This window comes from Stylophora pistillata, chromosome 1, assembly GCF_964205215.1.
Source record: "Stylophora pistillata chromosome 1, jaStyPist1.2, whole genome shotgun sequence".
NCBI lineage: Eukaryota > Metazoa > Cnidaria > Anthozoa > Scleractinia > Pocilloporidae > Stylophora > Stylophora pistillata.
The window spans coordinates 26,834,752-26,857,741 of record NC_142519.1 but is presented as its reverse complement, the minus strand read 5'-3'; the positions used below and the strand labels follow the sequence as shown (position 1 = coordinate 26,857,741).

The 22,990-nt window shown below is 37.6% G+C and overlaps 2 protein-coding genes and 1 long non-coding RNA gene across 9 annotated transcripts; 1 reads left to right on the top strand and 2 right to left on the bottom strand.

The window, feature by feature from the left end:
* The first annotated feature begins 2,487 nt into the window (after positions 1–2,487).
* Positions 2,488–15,951, top strand: LOC148741888 (uncharacterized). Of its 2 annotated transcripts, none has more exons than XR_015996007.1 (3): positions 2,488–2,632; positions 14,385–14,499; positions 15,391–15,951. It is a non-coding gene; the product is annotated as an uncharacterized LOC148741888 (long non-coding RNA). The 2 variants fall into 2 exon arrangements; XR_015996006.1 differs by lacking the exon at positions 2,488–2,632 and adding an exon at positions 11,625–11,886.
* Positions 3,698–16,999, bottom strand: LOC148741887 (uncharacterized). Of its 6 annotated transcripts, none has more exons than XM_088746915.1 (20): positions 16,663–16,990; positions 15,693–15,844; positions 14,373–15,089; positions 14,131–14,214; positions 13,628–13,663; positions 13,288–13,344; positions 12,580–12,698; positions 12,118–12,200; positions 11,544–11,626; positions 11,014–11,100; positions 10,377–10,464; positions 9,996–10,071; positions 9,450–9,596; positions 9,194–9,319; positions 8,737–8,772; positions 8,264–8,284; positions 8,062–8,080; positions 7,693–7,724; positions 6,066–6,108; positions 3,698–5,616 (listed from the first exon to the last, which is right to left on the bottom strand). In XM_088746915.1, the coding sequence occupies exons 1-20, from the start codon at positions 16,911–16,913 to the stop codon at positions 5,375–5,377; spliced, it is 2,499 nt and encodes an 832-aa protein (XP_088603041.1). In that variant the 5' UTR covers positions 16,914–16,990; the 3' UTR covers positions 3,698–5,374. The 6 variants fall into 6 exon arrangements, 5 of the variants coding, with proteins under 5 accessions (XP_088603041.1, XP_088603040.1, XP_088603039.1 ...); XM_088746914.1 differs by having other exon boundaries at positions 3,698–5,619; positions 16,663–16,989; XM_088746913.1 differs by lacking the exon at positions 8,062–8,080 and having other exon boundaries at positions 8,221–8,284; positions 16,663–16,989.
* Positions 17,000–17,853: 854 nt separating this feature from the next.
* LOC148741886 (male abnormal protein mab-31-like) lies at positions 17,854–20,538 on the bottom strand. Its single transcript, XM_088746917.1, has 3 exons — positions 20,375–20,538; positions 19,097–19,385; positions 17,854–18,768 (listed from the first exon to the last, which is right to left on the bottom strand). The coding sequence occupies exons 1-3, from the start codon at positions 20,536–20,538 to the stop codon at positions 18,310–18,312; spliced, it is 912 nt and encodes a 303-aa protein (XP_088603043.1). The 3' UTR covers positions 17,854–18,309.
* Positions 20,539–22,990: the final 2,452 nt, after the last annotated feature.

The window sequence follows — 22,990 nt, the reverse complement described above, 5'->3', positions numbered from 1 at the left end:
CAAAGAGAACAAGGTTGGTATTTACTTTTCTGTCTAAAATTTTAAGAGTTTTTGAAGAGTTGAATGATATCGTCTTTCAGTGCGTGGGAAACAGAGACTTTGATTGGTCAGAAATATGTTGTTGTCATGACAATTTCATAACATGTCACGAAAAGAGTGCTGCAGTCACGAATCTACGGTTATCTCGCAGCAAAATAAGATTGTTATTTTATTTTTCGTAGGTATTGCGGTGAGTGGATTGATCCTTCGCCTTAAAGCTAAAGAGCTCTCCGATGATCCTGCTTTCAAAGCTTCCCGTGGATGGTACGAGAAATGGAAACGACGCCACTCGGTCAGCATGCGAACCAAAACAACTCTGGCCCAGCGATTGCCCGCCGATCTCGAAGAGAACATTGTGTGCTTTCATCGCTTCGTCATTGCAGCAAGAAGACGCGCCGACTACCCTTTATCCCGCATCTACAACATGGATGAGACACCCATGCGTTTTGAGCTGCCATCGAACCGAACACTGGAATTCAGTGGAAGCCGAACAGTGCCAGTAAAATCTTGCGGAGCGGAAAAGCGGAGCTTCACCGTCGTTCTTGCTGTTGCTGCCGATGGAGCAAAGGTGCCACCGAAAGTCATCTTCAAAGGCGTCCGTACACCGAGAGATCTGGTTGTGCCGCATCCTCTTCGTGTTTCCTTCCATAAGAAAGGGTGGATGGATGAACAGGGCATCCGAGAATGGATTCGACAGAGTTTGCCCCGTGCCGAGCGTTCCCTTTTGGTGTGGGACTCATTCCGAGCTCACTTGACCGATTCCGTGAAAGATGACCTGAAGCAGCGAAACATTGACGTCGCAGTTATCCCTGGTGGCCTAACCCCGGTTGTACAGCCCTTGGATAAGTGCCTAAACAAGCCATTTAAAGATAATGTGCGCCGAAAGTACTTGGCGTGGATGACATCTGGGCCATTTGAGTTTACCCCAGCTGGGAAGAAGAAGGCGCCAAGCAGAAATCTTGTCCTCAGGTGGATCAAGGAAGCATGGGCAGAGATACCCGAAGAGATGGTTGTCAAATCCTTCAAGACCTGCGGTATTTCCAATGCCTTGGACGGAACAGAGGACGACGTGGTCTACTCTGAGGAAACCCCAGAAGTAGATGATGAATACATAGAAGAGAACGAGTTCGACACAGACAGCGAAAACGAAACGGATGGCGAGTAAACCATTGGGTTGAAAGCCCTTGCACGTATCCGTCAAACGGCTCCTTTAGGAGCCACCAATTTCATAAAAGTGAATAACCAATATTCAGAAGTTATTTTTGTTGTGTTTTATTACTTCTGCTTCATTGCTAACTTGACTACAAGCCGGGGGGGTAAAGTTATTCAGCAACTGTATATTTTTAAAATGTAAAACCCTCGGCTATAAGCCGAACCCCGTTCTCCGTGAAAAATCTCCCAAAATTTTGGGTCGAAAACTGAAAAAATCGCTCGGCTTATAGGTGAAGAAATACGGTAGATACCAACGAAACAATCGATTGAAATGTAATCCGCTGTGTGCGCGAGATACTAACAAGACTGTAAATTAAGATGTAATGCTATGTGTGCGCAAGATACTAACGAAACAATCGATTGAAAGTAACCCTAAGCGCACACGAGATACTAACAAAACAATTGATTAAAATGTAATCTTATGTGTGTGCAAGACACTAATGAAACAAGCGATGGAAGTGTAAGACTATGTGTGTGCAAGATACACATGTAATCTCATGTAAGTGGGAGATACTAACGAAAAAAAATTGAAATGTAATCCTAAGTGTGAGCTAGATAGTAACCAAACAATAGATTCAAATGTAATCCTAAGCGCACGCGAGATAATAACAAAACGATCGATTAAAATGTAATCCTATGTGTGCGCAAGACACTGACGAAACAAGCCATGGAAATGTAAGACTACTTGTGCGCAAAATACTAACGAAACAATAAATTGAAATGTAATTCTAATTCTGAGCTATATAGTAACCAAACAATAGATTCAAATGTAATCCGAAGAATGCGCGAGATACTAAGAAAACAATCGATTGAAATGTAATCCTATGTGTTCGCTAGACACTAACGAAACAAGCAATGGAAATGTAAGACTATGTGTGCGCAAGATACTAACGAAACAATCGATTGAAATGTAATCTTATGTGAGTGGGAGATACTAACGAAACGGGATCATTCACGGTTTCCGGGAAACGAGCCCAAAAGCACCTGATCAAAAACGACCACGATTCCTCGTTTTGCCAAGCTTCGACATACGAGCCTCGATTATCCAATCGAGCCTCGATTTTGCAATCGTGCCTCGATTTTCCAATCGAGCCTCGATTTTCCAATCGAGCCTCGATTTTCCAATCGAGCCTCGATTTTCCAATCGAGCCTCGATTTTCCAATCGAGCCTCGATTTTCCAATCGTGCCTCGATTTTCCAATCGAGGCTCGATTTTCTAATCGAGGCTAAATACGGGAGGGAGCCTGGGGCGAGTGAGAGTGGTCATGTTCTAGCAAACTTGACGTCGCAAACTCAGGACTTTTTTGAAATTTTAAAAAGAACGCGAGAGGGAGAAAGAATATTTTTACACTGCTAAAGAGATGGAGGAAATGGTCCTACGGTAAGCATTGGTTTCTTCTGGTACATTGTTTTACCGGAGGGTGTTTGTTCCTACTTGCTGCTTCATAGTTTTCGGTTACGTAAGCTCGATAGATTTTCGCGTTCCTATTTTAATTGGTCATTTTTAGCCAAAAAAGGAACATAACTCTTAGGAAATGTTAAAATGGTTTGGACAAAAAAGACTGAGTAGAGGATGAGTAAAACTAACATTCCGGCACCAGAATTCAAGACAGTCATGCGTATGCATAGCTACCAGCAAAAGCAAAATTTTCTCATCTTGCAAACAAATGGTAAGAAGAATAATGTTAACTATACTTATGTCCATTTTCCAAGACCATAATAGCTCAGCAGCATTTCATGGAACATGTGAAAGTGTGGTGGGATACTATAATTTTTTTGAAGCTAAATTTGTTATCCAATTTTGTGTTTCACTCATTCTATTCAGATAATTTTGTGAAACACAATCATACTGTGATATTTTTTATAGCAGAGGAATCTATTTTAAATCAAAATTGACTAAATGTTCACAAGTGAATGAACGTTGGAGGTTTTTAAAGAAACTGTAGTGCTGTGTCAGTGGGGGTAGATCAATTAAGATGAAATTGTAAACTGGCCACCCTGAAGATTCAAAAAGCTGAGGCATTGAGCATTAACCCTTTGTCAGAGTTAAGGGCCAATACTTGAAACTTCAGCTTTTTGACCCTCTACAGTACAGTGGCTAATTTATAATTTCAACTTAGTTGATATAACCAAATTAAATGTTGACTAGTAAGATTAACATGGACTTGACAATTAAGTTAAAAGAAATTAAATCTTATGAATTGATTTGATAGTTCAGAACAAATAAGATTCCTAAAATGTTAAATATTAATTTTGTAATAGATCCACCAAACTAATCAACTGTAAAAGCTATGACACAACTGCAACAGTTCACTTTTAACAAAATAATCAAGTGCTTGTTGAGCTGACCTTAATTTTCATAGAGCCTGACCTAGCGCACTTTATTGACTGAAAAAAAACCTTAATTCTTATCTGCGATCATGACTAAAAAAAAAAAAGCAAGACATTTTTGATATTAGTAACTGAATTGAATATTTTAATACCTATTAATTTAATAAATACAAGTTGATTTTACCATAGTAAATAATAAACTTAACATCAAATCTGCCATGTTTGTTGTTTAAGTTGAACCTGCTCTACATGAAATAAAATATCAAAATATCCACAGGTAAATTAAAATAAAGGTGTGACTAACTAGGGACCTTTTTTTGGTTTGCATGCATATGGATCATCTTCAAAATATGAACGAGTTTTAACTTCTTGCCACAATTTTTTATATATACATATATATGTATGTACTGTATAATGTAATTTTAACTTTGCCTACTCTTCAGTGTAAGGCAAGAATTAAGCCAAGGGGTCCCTACTCTAGATATTAAATCACTGTGCTCTCACCCAAGGAAGCTAATTTCACACCTTTCAGTAAAGTAAACATGGTTGTGGTTAAGGTTTATAGTTTCATAGAAGCCTAAATTTTTGCACTCTTTTAGAGGTCTTCTATATTGCATGTGCAGCATCAACTATTAAATTCAAATCATAACTAGTTCCAGTATTCGATCTAGTTCATGTTTTTGTTTCATTTATTTGGAATATTCTATTCTGACACTAAATGAAATGGTTGTGGACTCTTACTGATATAAAAACAAACTAAAAAACAAAGAAACAAACAAAAAGCAAGTTACCTCATATATATTAAGTACTTCCAAAACAGCTGGCAATAATTAAAGAAAACCAAAAAAAAAAATGTGCTTACTATCCTTAGATGAGGGCACAATATTAAGATGACTAGCATTTCAGATTACGTGGGTATGAGTACAATTTTAGTATGAGCCTACTTAGATATTTTGCATATGTTGATTTACTGATCGTTTGATGCCTCATCTGTTGTCTTTGTTCTTGTGTTTATGTTTTGTTATGAAACAAGGACAAAAGCTTAGTGTTTTTCAAGGAAAGAGAATGGCAGTTGAACCTGAAAACATGATTTGAAGTTGAATCAGTTACTTGGGGTCAGAAAGCATGAAATGAAAAATATATTTTACTGTTTTTTGACATCTTATATTCAAGATTGGTCTGTAATTTTTTAAAATAAGGATTCCACTTTATGATGAATTGTTTACCACAATAAACAACTAAAACTTTGAAAAGCATAAAGACTCTGACATACTGGTGATGGTTTGAATGATGTCAGTTCTTGGAAGTTTGAAGATCATAGTTCGACCCAGACCATTTGTTTTTCAAATGACCCAATATAAAATGTCATGCAATACATATGACCCACTTTGACTAAATTCTAAACTGAACACTTTTAGTTCCTTATAACACTAACCATATTTACATTAGGAACTGAAGTTTTGGGGTCTACATTTGTTGTTTATCATCAAAACATAGAACATTTTTAACTTGTTGCTTTATAGCAGCCTCTATTGAAGAAATTTTGAAGGACTCTAGCCAGCCTCTACCATTTTTGATGACCATGAAAATATGTGAAATGTATGGGAAAGTGAAATTTTATTGCATAGTCCCAAGTTGTGTTTCTGGAAGTCTTTTAAATTACCCTAAGCAGTTTGATTGTGCATTTTTATATTTGGATCTGCTCTACATGAAATAAAATATGAAAACATCCACAGGTAAACAAAAACAAAAGTGTGGCTGACAAGGGTCCTTTTAAAGTCTTTTTAAACTTTTAACATTCTGGGTGATTTTCCACCATTGGCTTTTTTCTTTTTGAGGTTGTTCTCCTGTCCTTCTTTTTCCTTTTCCTTTCATGTTTAACATGTTCCTTCCCCTCTTCATCTTTATGTTCCCTCTTTTTCTCTTCTTCTGTGTGCTCCCTCACTTCGTCTTCTTTCTTTTGCTCCTTTTTCTCTTCTACTTTCTTCTCCTCCTTGTTGATGTCTACACAACTTTCCTCTATTTCTTGTCCTTCTTCTGGGGAAAAAGTTATAATTTTAGACATTGTAGGCTGATCAGTAATTTTCTTTTTCTTGCTGTTGACTCACAATTATATATTTCTCCGATAATTATATTGTCCCAGTTTGGAGAGAAGTGCTTTATAGATTGCCAGGTTAAGTAGGGGCCTTAGTTAAAACGGTCAGTAGGAAATTTCCATAAACCATGGTCTCCAGGTCAAGAATATACATTTCCATGTTCTTTCAATATCTTCTAATAGAGTCTAATCATTTTGTTCAACCTTCTGATTAAATTCTTTTGTAGCTCTAATGACATCCTTATGCCATGTTATCCTCTAAAATGCAGTAGGATGCCAGTGGATCAACCATCATCAGAGATGGCCACTTTTACCAACATTAAAATCAGTATCCATACTGGTTGGTAAAATACTGGTTATTTTACTTATTAGATAATATGCTTCTCACCTGCTTGTGCAAAAATAATTCCAGATGTACCTGGTAGTGGTTCCTGAAACAAGATAAAAAGTAAAGGGAAGTATGCCATCCACAGGAGTCACGTGTAACTTACTTTTAACAACAAGGGACAATAGCAAAAACCAAGATGCCACTGCCTCAATCTCTTACTTTCCTTAATAACCATGACTATCATAACGTAGATATAGTATTATAAAATTAAATAGTCACTAATGAAATGTACATGAACTAATCTAATTACATGACCTCATATTTCAATGGCAAATTAAAATAGGGCATTCAATACCTTTACTAAACACACTTGGAAAGTGATGTTACTAACATGATCTCTATTTACTTAGTTCTTTAGGTTGATAAGTTGTTTACATTATAGCATGACCCTTATTTAAAACTATAGTGATAACAGATACTGTCAGTTGTTCCACCTTGCTGTTGTTAATATTATTTGGTCAGGTGTTGATGTTAGTGTTATGCAGGAGGAAGCCATGACAGTTCATTTTGTTCAGTTGTATGTATATTGACATATCTTAAATTATTTTGTTTAAAATGAGAACTAGATCACATGAAGATCATTAAGTAAGTCTGCACAAAATAATGCTTCTTGCAAAGAACCTTGTCCCAAGGGACCCGTCAGTCTGCCCCAAGTGTCGCGGCTCACGAAGAACCTTGTCCCAAGGGAACTTTCAGTCTGCCCCAAGTGTCGCGGCTCACGAAGAACCTCGTCCCAAGGGACCTTTCAGTCTGCCCCAAGTGTCGCGGCTCACGAAGAACCTCGTCCCAAGGGACCCGTCATTCTGCCCCAAGTGTCGCGGCTCACGAAGAACCTCGTCCCAAGGGACCTTTCAGTCTGCCCCAAGTGTCGCGGCTCACGAAGAACCTCGTCCCAAGGGACCCGTCAGTCTGCCCCAAGTGTCGCGGCTCACGAAGAACCTCGTCCCAAGGGACCTTTCAGTCTGCCCCAAGTGTCGCGGCTCACGAAGAACCTCGTCCCAAGGGACCTGTCAGTCTGCCCCAAGTGTCGCGGCTCACGAAGAACCTCGTCCCAAGGGACCTTTCAGTCTGCCCCAAGTGTCGCGGCTCACGAAGAACCTCGTCCCAAGGGACCCGTCAGTCTGCCCCAAGTGTCGCGGCTCACGAAGAACCTCGTCCCAAGGGAACTTTCAGTCTGCCCCAAGTGTCGCGGCTCACGAAGAACCTCGTCCCAAGGGACCCGTCAGTCTGCCCCAAGTGTCGCGGCTCACGAAGAACCTCGTCCCAAGCGACCTTTCAGTCTGCCCCAAGTGTCGCGGCTCACGAAGAACCTCGTCCCAAGGGACCTGTCAGTCTGCCCCAAGTGTCGCGGCTCACGAAGAACCTCGTCCCAAGGGACCTTTCAGTCTGCCCTAAGTGTCGCGGCTCACGAAGAACCTTGTCCCAAGGGACCCGTCAGTCTGCCTAAGTGTCATGGCCCACAAAGAACCTCGTCCCAAGGGACATTCGAGTTTTTTAAGTTTAAGTCAACTTTTTTTGGTCAATGATCTATGGAACATACAATGTAACATGTTATGGTAGGGTTTTCATAATGTAGCATACTACCAATAATTTTACGTGACATTTTAATGCGCACTACTTCCCTTACCTCATTTGTTTTGCTTGTGTTAGGATCTTCATCTGTTGGTAGGAGAACTAGTCTCAGTATGTAAAAATACACAATTTAATATACCTATATTTTACTGTAATTGCTCAAGCAATACAGGTGATGATGATTTATCCAGTAAAATTAATTGCAGAATTGTGTGGCGACCCTCATTGTTTATCAGGTAACAAATATGAAGTTAGTAAGCCCTCAACACATAACTTAACATATGACCAGTGTTGATTTTTGGCATTAAGGCAATTTCTTCTGAAATTTTTTAAAGAAAGATGTTATCTCTGCTTTTAGGAACATCATGTAGTCCTAATGTTTGTCCTTATTTTCCGCTTATTATCACTGAGCAAGGCAGATTACCTGTAATTTTCTTGTTGGGTTGCATTACCTTTGATAAGACTGGGTCTGCTTTTCATGCATGTTCAGTTTCATTTGAAGGTACTTCATTTTTATTCTTTACATTGTTTTTTTCATTTTTTGGTAATTACTAGTTTAATACATAATATTTGTATTCCTCACCTAGTATTGTAGATGAAGGGTCACCTTCCAACTGCAAATCGGGAATATTTCCTTTGAATGTCACCTGCAGGCAAAATGAGGAAAGCCATCATGTGACCCAGAATTAACATTTCTTATTTCCTCACCATTAACAATTTCAAAATTTATGCTTAACTTTATGAATAAAACTCAGGTCATAACCCAAGCTTTCAACCTGGGTATACAAAATGAATAGTCACAAAAGATGATTTTGTCTTTTAATAATAATCAAACTGAAAAATTAGGCTGTGTGGAGAAAGAAACGGTTTATACTAAAGACTGGCTATGGTGATAAGAGCTTTCCAGTTTACTTCTTCAATAATACACATTCTATTTTTCTGTTTTGATCACTTGTGCCATTTTGCTTCATGTCACACACTCATAGGCAGATAATTTGCAGCAAATTGACCAGTCCGAGCATACACTTTACTTAATATGTGGTGTTGTATCATACATTCAAAGATAAGTTGTTACTATGTGTATTCACTTTTTTCTAACCTCTGATCCCAGAAGGGATTTAATCTCTGCCTCATCCTGGATTAAAAAAAAAAAAAAAAAACAAGTTAACAGAATCAAAGATAAGGTTTAATACATAAATTCCACAGTATTTACCAGGGTAGCTGTTTGAACACTTTACCACTGTGACTTTCAAACCTCATGCAGGCACATTGGTGAATATGCAAGCAAAAATTCCCTCAAAATTCATACTTGTATTATGTATCTCATAATGATTAATTTTGTGTGCTAAGAAATACCAGGAGATAGCATATCATTTGCCATATTTTTTCCACCACCTCTAAAAATCAGGATTAAAAGGGTATTTTGAACAAATTTGAATTCACCAAAGGCATTCCATTTGCCTTCTTGAAATAACACAAGTATATTTTAGACTCCAACTCCAGATTTCTAGTACTGTAGTTGTTATTTGTTTTATGCAATATTATTATTTACTTACTCTCTCATGAATATGAAGCACCTCTGCTCTCTCCAAGAGGTCTCCATGTTTTACCACTTCCCTACCTCTTTGGATAGAGAAGTGTAATGGGAGAGCATCGTTGGAGCCTGCCCAGTCATATACTTCCTATATCATTTAAACAGGAAAAAAGGTTATTTCTTTTTATAAAAAGCTATCTGCCAATCACTGTATGTCTACATAATTTTACCAAAGTGCTATTTAAAGTTTAATAATTAGTATCGTTGTTTATATGTACCTGGAAGAAGGCACCTTTGATGAACTGGCGCTCTTCCTTGCCGTTTGAGTGGCGGAGGATGATTTTCACTTTCTCTTTTTTTCCTTCCCGACTGACATCTGTAACTCTGGCTTGTCGGGCCTTCCTTATCTTGCTTGATTCTTTAATCTGACAGAATAAATACATGACAACCTCAGTAATATTTCATTGATAATGTAGAAAAAAGATCTTGAAATTTCTGCTGCTAAGTCTTAAAAGAGAAAGTGGTAATTATAGCAGTTTTTTGGGTAACAAGTATTATTTATGTTAATCACTTCATTTCACTCATTTCCTTTCCTGTTTGGGGATATGTCTCTGAAACTTGGGCCATACTTTGATGGCTGGTGCTTGTTTTGGCTCCTGAAGTCTTAAAGGAAGCTTTCTAAAAATAATCCTCATTTCATTGCCTGACTTTCTCCTATTGTGTTCTTCATTTTAGTTTATTTGCAACAGGTAATCATGCCATGATTGACATAATTGATATTGGCATTATTTGTGCAATATAAGTATTTGGGAAAAGCTATTTACCTTGTCATCCTCTATTGCCTTTTGCAATGCACTCTCCTGCTCCCTCTTAAGTGAACGATCCTGCTCTAACCTCTCCCTATTGGAAACAATGAATAACTTATGGTGAATCTCACCAGCATTCACTTTGATTTGCTGCATCTGTCTGGATAATCAAAACATATTAACCACATAATTTGCATACACCTAGGTTTTTTGAATGTTTGTTAATTGTGAACAAGACATTGTTTGACACAGCTTAGTATCTGATGTATGAATAACACATCAGACTTGAGCTATATGAGTTTATGAAAATTTTCTGTAAGATCATAAGGTTGTCAATGGGTAACAAGCTGGAAATAATTATTTCTACCTTTATCTTATGGAATATTAAAGACCTCCTACCATTCCCTTGTGAATGCATCCACAGCATCTGCTGCCCTTTTTACTGCATCCACCACATCTTCCTTTGTTGCTAATTTTAGGTTGTCTCCTTGTTATAAGAATCCAAAATAAAACAATTTTGTTTCCAGCCATCTTTAAGTCAAATCAGATCAATATTAACCTATGATGTTCAATTTTTAAAAAGGGGCCAAAAAGAGACATATTAAAACAATTTACCAAAAATTGGCAAAATTTATGCAAGGTCAAACTGGTATGTAGGTAGTATACTGGTGCCCGATGATGGCTTGGGATATTGTACATGACTGCAAGTCAACCTTAAAATTAAAGAGTACATTATATTTAAATTAATATAAGACTTAAGGTAAGGGAAGTGCCTTTAAAGCAATGGGAGTTTTTCCTCAAACTTCCTTATGTTTATTGTTTGTTTTGACTTGTGCCCACACATAGTGATGACATTAAAATTGAATGAATACAGACTGACTTGCAGGCATGGGATCCTTTTTAAACATTCCAAACTGAATGTTATTTGCCAAGAAAAGCTTATTACTATTATCAATACAAAATTCCCTTCATTAACATTTACCAACCTTTTCAACAAATTGTATTTTGAGGCTATTTACATTCTTAAAATGCTCACCACAAAAACGCTCTATGAGGATAGGCTGAGAAGTTGTGGGTGCCATTATGAGTAAATCGGACCCTGCACTTCCAAATTTTCTTTTCACTGTCATAAAAAATAACATAAAATGGTTAGAAGAGTTTGAGAACATTGACAATTATGGGCATTATTGCATCTATTATTGGTGCGTAGAGGTTGTTATGGGGCACTAAATATAGCACAAGGAAACACAACATAGACTAGAAGATAACAGGATATTTTGATATGCTCAGTACTACAGAAAGTAAAACACCCTATTATAAGTACATCCTGGAAGGGAACAGGAGATGTCAACATCCCTTAATAATGAAGAAACATATCTATGCACACACTCTTTACAGTACACAATATCAGTACTTCAGATGTATCCATTTTTAAATATTAGTAAAGTGTGAGAATTACATTACAATCTTGATGTTTAGCCATTAAGACTTAAGAAACTTTTTTAACTTTGACCTTTTTGTCTCATATCTTAGTAAACATCCAAAACACGGATAATAATTCAATACCTTCTCTCCCAGATCTGGATTTTTCTTTAGTTATCCAAAAGTATAAGTTTCCATGATTGATTCCATGTAGAATATTCAGAATCCTGATGATTTAAGAGAGAGATAAACATATTTGATTACTAATTAAAATTAATTACTCCTTAATGTGAAATATAGCATGCATGCATTATACAGTGGATATTAAAAATCTTGAATACCCTTTGTGATGTTTGTGAGTGATGTTTGTGCATGATGTTTGTATTTCAAATTATAATGTAATTTATGTTTGAAAACACAGAAAACAGTCAGTTGGAGTAGCCTTCTATGTACAAAAAAATTGTCATGTGGGTACACATTGCACCAGGTAAGCATGGTCACTTTTGATGTCTCCATGTGTTTTTAAGTTATATACACAGAAAAGTTTAAAGGCACGGTTCATGCATATGTCTCTCAATAAGAAAAATTAACTATTATGAACTATGATATTAACCTACTTATTTTGTCACTGTAACTTAGTGTAATCGGAAGCTGTTTCTGCAGAGTGCAGCCTGCTTTTAGAGATAAAAATAACCTTTTATTAACTATTGATAGTCACCTTATCACATCAGGTATGTTGTCACCTTCTTGTAGGATCACTGTAACCATGCTTCTCTGGTCAGACCTGGCCTGGTGACACATCTAGATACACAAATTTATAAATTAAAGTAGAGTTAGATTTAATGTTATTTCTTTTGGTGTTATGATGCAACACAGTGCATTGTTGCAATGCATGCATTAGGACTATATGTCACCTAGAGAAATTAAACTTGACAGACAGTAACTGTAGTATACTTTTCCAAATGGGTCTGTTCCTCAGCAAGTGAAATTGACATATGACAAATGTGGCTTCACAAAAGTTTACAGGCTATTTTTATTTCAAATGTGACTGCTAATATATTTTACTTCTCATTAACTCAACACATTGACACCTAGGCATGCTAACTGTATTTATTTACAACAGTTTTCTTGAAAATTGCAAGCCATCCAGGCAAACATAACATCGCTATTTAACACAAACCTCCTCATATGTCAAGTTCAAAAAGATTGGTAGGAGAATATCCTCATGGGCTGATGCTACCTCCATCAGCACTTGTTCACAGTAAAGCACATCCCATACTCTGTCCACACACCATTGCACTGCAAAATTATTATATTGTGGTCTACAAATAGTAGTGGTATTCAATCAAACTGTCATCCTTTAAGGACATCTGTGTCAAAATCTTCTAAGGGTTGGGTTCTTTTTAAAATTTTCTTCCATTTTCCTTCTTGAAATAACAAGTATATTTTAGACTCCAATTCCAGATTCCTAGCACTTTTGTTATTTGTTTTATGCAATATTATTATTTACAAATAGTAACGGTGTTCAATTGAACTGTCACCATTAAGGACCTATGCCAAAATCTTCTAAGGGTTGTTGTTTTTTTTTTTGTTTTGTTTCCATTCCCCAACTCTTGCTGTAGTTCGAAATATGAATCAGACAGCTACGTAGGGTATAAGCAAGGTGAAGCTTTCTATTTTAGGTTCAAATGCTACTTTTGACATGAATATTGTTTTGTATCTGGTGGAAATTTATCTAATGTCATCATCCAGGGAGAGCCCTGCATGTAATTGCATTAAATTATTGACAATAATTCCAACATACCTTGATTATTCAGATCCAGAACTTTTAAGGAACTCATAAATTATTGAAAATATTATTAAATTATTGACAATATTTCCAACATACCTCGAGTATTCAGATCCAGAACTCCTAAGGAACTCATATCCTCTTCTACAACCCCAGCTTAAATGTAATGGCACAAAATTGAATGACTTTCAAGAACATTACTTATTGTGCATTACTTCATGCTACAAAACTGCACGAGTCAGTGAGTCTATCCGTCTATATCACACTGTACTCTACCATGATACTGTAGATTATCCTATTCTTCATCAACAGGAGACCCAATTGTTCATCTCTCTTGTTTTTCAATGAAATTATTGAGTAAATAAAATTATGTTCAAGCTAATCCCACTTTGGCTTTTTTAAGTGTATCTGTTTTTTAATCCATTTTATAGAAACATACCTGTTTCCCACTGTTCTGTGCCAGTTAAATGACATGCTATAATAAATGTAAAAAAATATATGGTGTAAAAATTTCCTCCTTTTTGATTTAATTTCTTGATCAGTCTCACATAAATATTGTTGATTTACATCATACCTAATGTGTAAATCTGACTTGGCTTACTTTGTTAGGGCACTTTCTCAGTGTTAAGACTTAAAACACTGGCTTTTAATAGTGCTCAGTAAATTTGCCTTATAAATGGTATTACATGATACAATTTGAAATCATCTATGTAAACTATCTGCAGTTTTAAACTTGATTTCTAGTGTAATGTGCATGCTTTTTTCAGAAAATATCCTTACCCACCCCGGAGATAACTATTAGATATTCCAATCAGGATTGGGTTTTTGGTCTGCAATAGCCAAAGATCATGATTTTTTTGGGGGGAGGGGGAGGGGGGTCATAGAGGAAAAATGAAAAAAACCAGCATTTTGATGCTCTTTAATCATTCACCATGGTATTACCTGAGTCAACATTTACTGGGTTACTAGCTAAATAGCTCCTGTTGAGGTCACTGGTATCCATGTCATCAAAAGCAGAAACACCATCTGTTCAAAAAAAAACACAACACAGTTTTGAATTGTGTCACATCATAATCATATACGGGCAGATGGGTTACCTGCTTCCAGTCAAGATGCAAATGGAAGATTGAATAAAAAACATTAACTAAGTTTATAACTAGTGTGCAAATCAATCAAACACTTACATTCACTTGTAGGCAATGTCAAGTCCACTTGATTAACAACACCACTTGCCACCCTTGCTTCATCACTGGAAGTCCCTGGCTGGATGACTGAGTTTGTCACACTTGTTTGAGATGAGCTGGGATTTGGGTGAGTGGTTGATTGTTGAGAAAGCGAGGAAGGGTTGGAATTGAGCTGAGCAGAGGGAAGGGAGGTTTGGGATTGGTTTGTGGAGGGTGGGTTAGAATTAGGCTGAGCTAGGAAAATGGAGGGCTGGAATTGGTTGGTGGATGGTGGGTCTGAATTGGGCTGCTCAGGGTGATGGGAGGGATGGGATTGGTTTGTGGAGGGTGGGTTGGAATTGGGCTGAACAGAGGGAAGGGAGGGTTGTTGTTGGTTTGTAGAGAGTGGGTTGGAACTGGGCTGAGCAGAGGGAAGGGAGGGTTGTTGGTTTGTAGAGGCTGGGTTGGAACTGGGCTGAGCAGAGGGAAGGGAGGGTTGTTGTTGGTTTGTAGAGGCTGGGTTGGAACTGGGCTGAGCAGAGGGGAGGGAGGGTTGTGGTTGGTTTGTAGAGGGTAGGTTGGGATCGGGCTGAGCAGAAGGAAGGAAGGCTTGTGATTGGTTTGTGGAAGAATGGAGGGAGGCAGCATTGGAAGTGGGATTCATTTGAAGAGAGAGAGAAGGGTGGTTGGGATTGGTAACTCCTGGTGTTGGTATGGACTCAGGGTTAGGGTTAGATCCTGAGATGAGAAATAAAACAAAGAATTTAAATCAGCCATTTGAATTACCATTAAAATATTGGAAAGATGCGTGAATTACTAGTTTTTTATTGATAAATCTATTGCAAACAAATATTGAAAATTTTTAAGAGGCAAAGATCCTTATTGCCAGTCGGCCAATCAATGGTAATGAACATTAAAAGGGTAAATATTGAAAAGTCAGAATTTAAATATCAAAGTTTTTATTTCTCAGCAGATTAATTGGGTTATGTTGTTGCTTTTGTCTTTAAAAGACCACTGGTGATTTTCTTTTTAATTGCAGCGAAAATGTATTTCCACTTCAAGGAGGCTGTTATTTCCAGAACGCTGTTATTGCAATTCTAACAGGCATTTGTGGGTACTGCAGCCATATATTTTATTCCACTACAGTTATATTCATGTCAACATGCACATTTGCTAAAGACCAGCCTTTGCAGCACAGTTATCTCGTGGCTTTGCCAAAATTGGCTTTTACTATCTTTACTTACGGGTCACATGACACAGATGTGTATGCACTCAATGCGATCTTTTGGTGCTGACTGCAATGACACAAACCCTGGATTGATTATTAAAGTTTACACTAACCTCCATTTCTCGGGTGTTGCAAAACCATGTATATGCGCCTGGAATTGGAACTCCCCTTGCCATAAATTCTACATATTTCCTTGGCGTCTGGTATGCCTCTGTAAACTTTTTCCATTTTGCTCCCACGGCTCGTAGACTTGTATAGACGAATTCTATGGAAAGGAAAGTTCAACATCGACACTACGTACAGTTTACAGTGGCTATATGAAATAACATTTCAATTCACTAAATAGTAAATAAAGTATGGGGCAAATCTAAATAGAGATGATCAATGATAAGTTTCTAGACTTGTTTGGCATGTATTATTCCAGTCCATATTCCCCTCTACTCCTTTACCCACTCCCCCTGCCTCAATGATTAGCCTCCTGTCAATTTGGAAATTCTAGTTGAGATTCCTGCTTTCCTTAATTAAATAATTTTACAAACTGCCTGTTTTCACTGTGTAACCATTGCACAGGTAAAGTCAAGAATAGAAGAGATAAAAAAAGTTAAATATCGAAACAGTCTCGGTAAGATTCAGATCTGTGCGTAGTTTAGAGCGATAAGTATTCTTATCAAACTGAAAATCCGTTTAAATGTAAGTCTTCGAGTAACGACTGATAATTCCTTTCTTTTTTAATTTTGATGACGTTGCGTGAAATGACTCTAAATGGGGTGGATCAGGCTAAATTTCGGCCCAACCTTGCACGTGTTATAAAAGGTGCTGTTTTTATATATTACGTGCACATTTAACTCCATTGCAGGCCTTACATTCGTAGCAAGTTCACTGCTCATACTTTGGTTTTAATGAATGATCCGAAGCAAATAGCTAAAGTATGAGTGGTAAATTTTGAATCCTTTGTCGCGTGGCTAAAATTTGAATTGTTTTGCTCTACCTGGGTTTTACGTGACCACACACTTCTGAGTTTACATTCAGTATTCAATGCAAACAACCTGCATGCGGGATAAAGTGCTTTGGTACTTAACCTACCTATCCAAGTCAACAGCCGCAAGTCCAGCAAAATTTTCCTTGACCAGCTCTTTTATCTTTGCACTCGAATAGTTGCCTCCAATTTTAATGTCTTTCACTCTACCCTCGCGATTCAGCAGTACCCACGGATTTCCACGCGGTGTACATTTCGCCTTTCCCTTCAGCCATACGAACACTTTACTCGTTGACTTTCCTATCGGCTGAGGTGACCCGCAATCGCTTCCAGAGCTGGAATCGCCTGAATCTCCCATGTTCGAATATCCTTGGTCAATTCAGTCAAGTGATTTATTGATGAAATCCAAACGAACAGACCCTTTTTTTGTTATGCCTTAAAAGCACGAGTCCGGCACGTGAATAAGAAAACCGAAACCAATCAACTTCATTGTTGGGGGGGCCCAGTGGAGTAATATACCAAAAGACTATTTCCGCTATCACACATCACTTTTGTGTAAAGTAAAGGTTTTGAGCCTTCCCGAACCTCTCAAGAAGTGGCGTTAGTTAGGGGTTTAAGTCTATTCGCACAGCTCTTTATTCCTTACATTTCGATTACGCAAAAGAAGAAAAAACCGCTGGCAGTGGTTTGGAAAAGGAAGAAGGTGGGAGGTGGAAAAATCAACCAGCCATCGCTCAATAAAATGAATAAGAAAGCTGATACCAATCAACTTCATTGTCGGAAGGGAGGGGGGCCCCAGTGGGATGTTATACTAAAACGCTATTTCCGCTATCACATCACTATTGTATATAGTAAAGGTTATGAGCGATAAAAATACTCGAAACTTTTCCAAACCACTCTAGAAGTTGCGTTAGTTAGGGGTTGAAGTGTGTTCACGGAGTGCGCAACAAAAAGAAACCGCAGGGGTTTGGAAAAAGAAGACAGTTGGGACATGGGCGTCCAAAGTAGTAAAGCTCACGTCTAGAGGAGAAATGTATTATTATTTCATGGAAACGTCACCCGTTGTGTGACCCGGTGTTAAGTTATTCGAGGAACCGTTGAGAATTTGAATGCGTTATAAGGAATGGGGAACGAAATATGGTCGATTTACAACACTAAGTATTCCGAAATACGAACATGTTAAACATAAGAATGACAAAACTTAGTCACTCCTAGTATGTCCGACGTGGTTTTTGGTGATTTCTGCAGTTTTTGCCTTGCTTTGTAAAGTCTTTTTAAAACAGGTAGAACAGTGATAGCATAGCCATCGTCTTCCCACCCCTTGAGTAGTACTCAAAGTGCTGATAAAATACTAGGCTAAGGACCAGTCAATGAGACAGGCGTTACAAAAAAATATGAAAATTAAAAAATTAATCACACACTCGCGATTCAGGAGCTAGCCTGCTATCACAACAAATTTCAAGGAGTTTGAGTTTGGTGGTTATAATTTATTAGGTAGAATAATTTTCTGAAAGTAGTTTCTGAGGCATTTGTATATTCCCCGATCCTTCAAATTCTCGAGCCTCCCGATAACTTTACCGAAAGTGGTTTCTTTACCCCAAAACGAACTGCACTGAATTCTTTGTCCGATTTTTTCGCAGCCTTTGATGACTTTGATTTATTTAACTTGCTCTTATGTTTATTAGAAGTTTAAGAAATCGGAATTCCACTGTACTCTTTATCGCCTTGTTGCTGGCCTCAAAAACTAAATTAACCTAAATTACGTAGTTACTATATTGCGAGGCTAAAACAGGCAAAAAATTACCAATCACATTATCTAGACCTCGCCATTGCCTCCACATCCTATCATCAAGGTACGACTGAAGGTCATCACGTGCTATGCCACGCCGTGCCTTAATTGGAGCCTTCAAATTGGCCCACGCGGATTCTGCTTCTTGGGTGTGTACCCCTGTCGCAGGATCCACAAAATTTTCCGCGTGGACAACGACTCGATGCCGGGCTACATGGTTGGGCAGATGCTGCTCAAGGTTCTGATAGGCGCCCCAGTCGTCCGTGATGACCTCACTCCCTGGATGGAGACACTTCGCGAGAATCGGTAAAAGAGTGTTTCGATCCCTCCTCGCAACCACCTCATAATACCCCCTAGAAGGTCTCGTAGCTGTGGCGATAACTCCGAAGACCCATACGTCTGGAGCACGTCTTCCCCTGTTGTACTACAGAATATGGCAATGATTAGCAGTGGTAAAGTTTGCTAAATATCAGGCGGCTTCAATTCAAACCACAGCAAGTTTTTATTAAAAAAACGAACTTTTTTGTTGTTGGTGGTGGTGGGGTTATAGTCATTATCATTGAATTATTTTTTTTAGTATTGCTATTATTATTATTATTATTATTATTATTATTATTATCTTAATTTGTCTGAAAATATTTTTGATGATTAGAGTGAATTATCGTTATCATAATTATTATTATTATTATTATTATTATTATTATTATTAATATTATTATCATTATTATCATCTCATGTTAGTTCATGCTAACCTTCGCCTTGTGATTGAATTTGCTTTCATCGCACTTCACCACGGCTGGGCCGCCAAAAGGGATGAATGGATTATCGGTGATGTCTCGAGAACATACGTCTTCCAAATGTCGGAAAATAGTGCCCACCAGATTTCTATTAACGGTCATCATTCTCGATGTCCTTTTCCGTGTTTCATCGATGGACCAAAAATAGAGCATCATCATCATTTCTCCAAGAGCAATTTTGGGAAATTCCCCGAAAAAGCTGTTGGCTCTTAAACTTCGCTTTTTATTGCATGCCCTGCATCTCCTTAAAGTTAAAAAGAAAAAAAAAAGATTAGATAACCGAAGAATAAATCGTAAATTACTTTAAAGGTTACTTCTCACCTTCAGTTGCCGATAAAAATGGTTTTTCTTCTATTTGATTAATTAAAGCAAAGTCAAGCATTCGCCTGACGTTTCCGAAAAAGAATGTGAAATCGTCAAAAGCGTCCGAGTTCTTCAGAAGGTGTCGTTACCTGGTACCTGGGCCAATTCCCTCGGGAAGTTTCGTGGTAATCGCTTCTATTCGTGTTGTGTGCACATTTTGTTTACATAGCGCACTTGAGAAAATTCACACTTAGAAGCTCTTTGCGCATGGAAGAATATTTGCTCATGGAAAAATTCAAAGCAGAAAATAGTCCCTGGTTAAAAGAAAAGCAAATGAAAAAGGCCCAAAGAAAGAAAGAAAGGGTATCATTCTGTCAAGAGAATTACAATCCTTAGAAAGCGACTGGTACTCTGCTCCACGATGGCGTCCAGATTTTGCACAAAGAAGTCACGGATAATTTGTCATACCAAAAGTATTTTAATTTTTTTTTTTCTGGAAGGATTCTGGAGCGGACTATAGCGCGCGCGAAAGCCTTTATAGTCCACAGAAAGGGAAAGATTTACGGTTGTCAATTTTTAAAATTTTTTAAAAGCTCACACGAACTCGCGTGTCTAGCGCCTCCAAGGCGAGGAATGCCATCACCTCATTATTATGATATGTTTCATGTTACTTGATCAGTTTTATTTTTCTCCCCTCGTGCAGACTTGAAAGTAATCTTCGATCGCTCATACTAAATGAAGTCTTAAAAGCATACATTTAGTGATTTTGAGTAAATTCTGAACTCCGAGCCTTATGTCGAAGTGGAACTTAAAGATAACACTTAACAGCCTTCCTTTACATATTGCCACAAAAGTTCCATTTATGGAGAAACCGTGAATATGATATAGAGGTAGACATACAATATGCAAGGCTTATTGCAGATTACTAACCATTGATATCCATCGACATGGCCATCAGATCTCTGAACCATAATCATATCCTCCTGACAAGTTCCGCAATGGAGAGGATTCGCCAAAAGTGACCGATTTTGTAGCCACCGGATCACCCTTGATACGGGGTACTGCCTAAGAGTAGTAAAATAACTTAAGTCCATAGCACAAAGTTTCCTACACTGAAGCGAATGCAATGTAGTCTGATCTGAAAGGAGAGCAAAGACACGGCGCATGGATTTTAAGATAGTTAATCTCTAGCCGTATGAAATTGCGCAACGAGCGGAACGGGACAAACACGTGAAAGAAGCTCGAGACGAAAGATAGCCGAACGACGTAAGATCGATATACTTCTTTGTTTTCTCTGTTCGTGAGCGGGCGGTATTATACAAATCCTGAGATATGATTGGTTCCGAGAGTGGGGAGTATTCTCCCATACGGCCCGCGCTTAGCCGGCGGTCTCCGTTTCGTGTCAGGAAGCTGAGCAGAAAATCTCTAGCCTCGTTGAAATTTTTCTTTAATATGTCTCGTACTACCGGCTGGGTAGCATTTTTAAGTAAAGACTTCGGACACGACCTTTTGCCGATAAATAACATTAATTTTCTCTTCTTTCTCCCCCTCTCAAATCACTTTAGTGATCAGCATTTGTAGTTGACAAATTCTTCTCAAAAAGTTCAAACGAGAGGTATTCGCGATTAACATTTACATTAATCTAGGTGGTTCTCATTCATTTAAGCGGCATACTAGCAGCTTTCAAGTGTACCCCCGCCTTAACAACGAGTGCGCTTGCACGATATTTCAGTTTGATCTTCACGAATCGATTGTAAGAAAAGGCGGCAAAATCAGTGGTGTATTGGCCACTCTGTTAGTTGGATGAAATAGGTGAAGAAAGAAAGATCGTGAAAAGAAACTTTGGCAAAGAAAATTTACAATTTCTTTTCTTTTGAAAATTTACGAACTATTCAAACAGGCCCTGCATTAGGCTTCCGCGCCTACTGCTTGAATACTTAATTTTAGGGAAATGCGCTCTCGACTCGTGATTATAAACCACGGATAAAGTTTATTTCAAGAACTTGTGAAAAAAATCATATCAAAATATGGAAAAGGCATGACTGCGCAACAGCCTTTTTGAAACTTACTGTTCATTATTGTAACCTAATCATTGGCAATATTTATTTTTTCCGCAAAGATAATCTTTGTTACATATATATAAATATATATTGCTCGGGTTGTTTTATTTGGACCAAATATTTTGTGGAAAATGGTGAAGTTATTAACAAGTTTATTAACATAGGTCTCCAAACACACAAAGTAATAACAACAAAGCTTTTAATTAATTAACAATGAAAAGATAAAAATTACAAAAGGCACTTTAGCGGCAAACAGAATTGAAAGTATGCCGCCAAAGTGCGAATTGATAAAGGGTTCTGGAAGAGCCTTAGGACTCAAGCCCCAAAAAAAGAAATGATGCTAAAACAAAGATTCGTTTATTGAAAAATACTGTCTTCCAAAATAAAAGCTACAAAAGGCCCTTTAGAGGCAAAATCAATAAATTGAAAAAGGAGTCTGAAAGAGCCTTAATTAAGACTCAAGGAAAAAGAACACAAGTGAGAAAGCACACTAGGTGATAGTAACAAAGGCTTTGTGTATTAAAAAATACTGTTTTCCAACACAAATTTATCTTACAAAAGGCACTTTAGCGGCACGCTGCAAGATCAATAAATTGAAAAGGATTTTGCTACAGCCTAAATACTCAAGGGAAAAGAACAGAAGTGTGAAAACACACGAGTTGATAGTAACAAAGGCTTTTTGTTTTAAAAACTACTGTTTTCAAAAGCAAATCTTACAAAAGGAATTTAGCGACACGCTGCAAAATCAATAACTCGGAAAAGGATGCTGCTATAACCTAAGGAAGTTTGCAGATCGACCTATTTCAAAGATTTGTTTATTTAAAATTACTGTCTTCTTTAGTGGCAAAATCAATAAATTGAAAAAGGATTCTGCCAGAGCCTAAAGACTCAAGGAAAAAGAACTTAAGTGAGAAAACACAATGGGTCATAGTAACAAAGGCTTTGTGCATTCAAAATACTATTTTCCAACAAAAATTAATCATACAAAAGGCACTTTAGCGGCACGCTGCAAGATCAATACATTGAAACTGAAGGATTCTGCTAGAGCCTAAAGACTCAAGGAAAAGGAACTCAAGTGAGAAAAAACAATAGGTGATAGTGACAAAAACTTTGTGTATAAAATACTGTTTTGCGAAACAAATCTTACAAAAGGCAATTTAGCGGCATGCTGCAAGATCAATAAATTGAAAAAGGATTCTTCTAGAGCCTTAATACTCAAGAGACGAGAACACAAGTGTGAAAACACAATAGTTGATACATACCTACATACATACATAGATAATTTATTTGGTAGCGCAGGTTGGTTACTGGCAGCATTAAGCTGATGTGGAACTGCGACAAATCTAGCTTCTATTTAAGTAAAGTAATTACAAAAAAAGTAGAAAAATCCTAGCATAAATTAAAATGTGACTAGTGATTCAAACTGGTTTATAATCCTAGCATAAATTTCAATAGAGGTAGTAAGATAAAATTCCTAAAAATATTT

Excerpts from the sequence above, each read along its gene's own strand:
- LOC148741886 (XM_088746917.1), bottom strand. The coding sequence starts at position 20,538 with ATGGACTTAAGTTATTTTACTACTCTTAGGCAGTACCCCGTATCAAGG. Across the intron at positions 19,386-20,374 it reads CATGTCGATGGATATCAATG|GAGATGCAGGGCATGCAATA; the intron begins GTTAGTAATCTG and ends TTTAACTTTAAG. Across the intron at positions 18,769-19,096 it reads AATTCAATCACAAGGCGAAG|TACAACAGGGGAAGACGTGC; the intron begins GTTAGCATGAAC and ends CATATTCTGTAG.
- LOC148741887 (XM_088746912.1), bottom strand. The coding sequence starts at position 16,913 with ATGGGAGATTCAGGCGATTCCAGCTCTGGAAGCGATTGCGGGTCACCT. Across the intron at positions 9,597-9,995 it reads AGGCAATAGAGGATGACAAG|ATTAAAGAATCAAGCAAGAT; the intron begins GTAAATAGCTTT and ends TTATTCTGTCAG. Across the intron at positions 9,320-9,449 it reads TCAAAGGTGCCTTCTTCCAG|GAAGTATATGACTGGGCAGG; the intron begins GTACATATAAAC and ends TAAATGATATAG.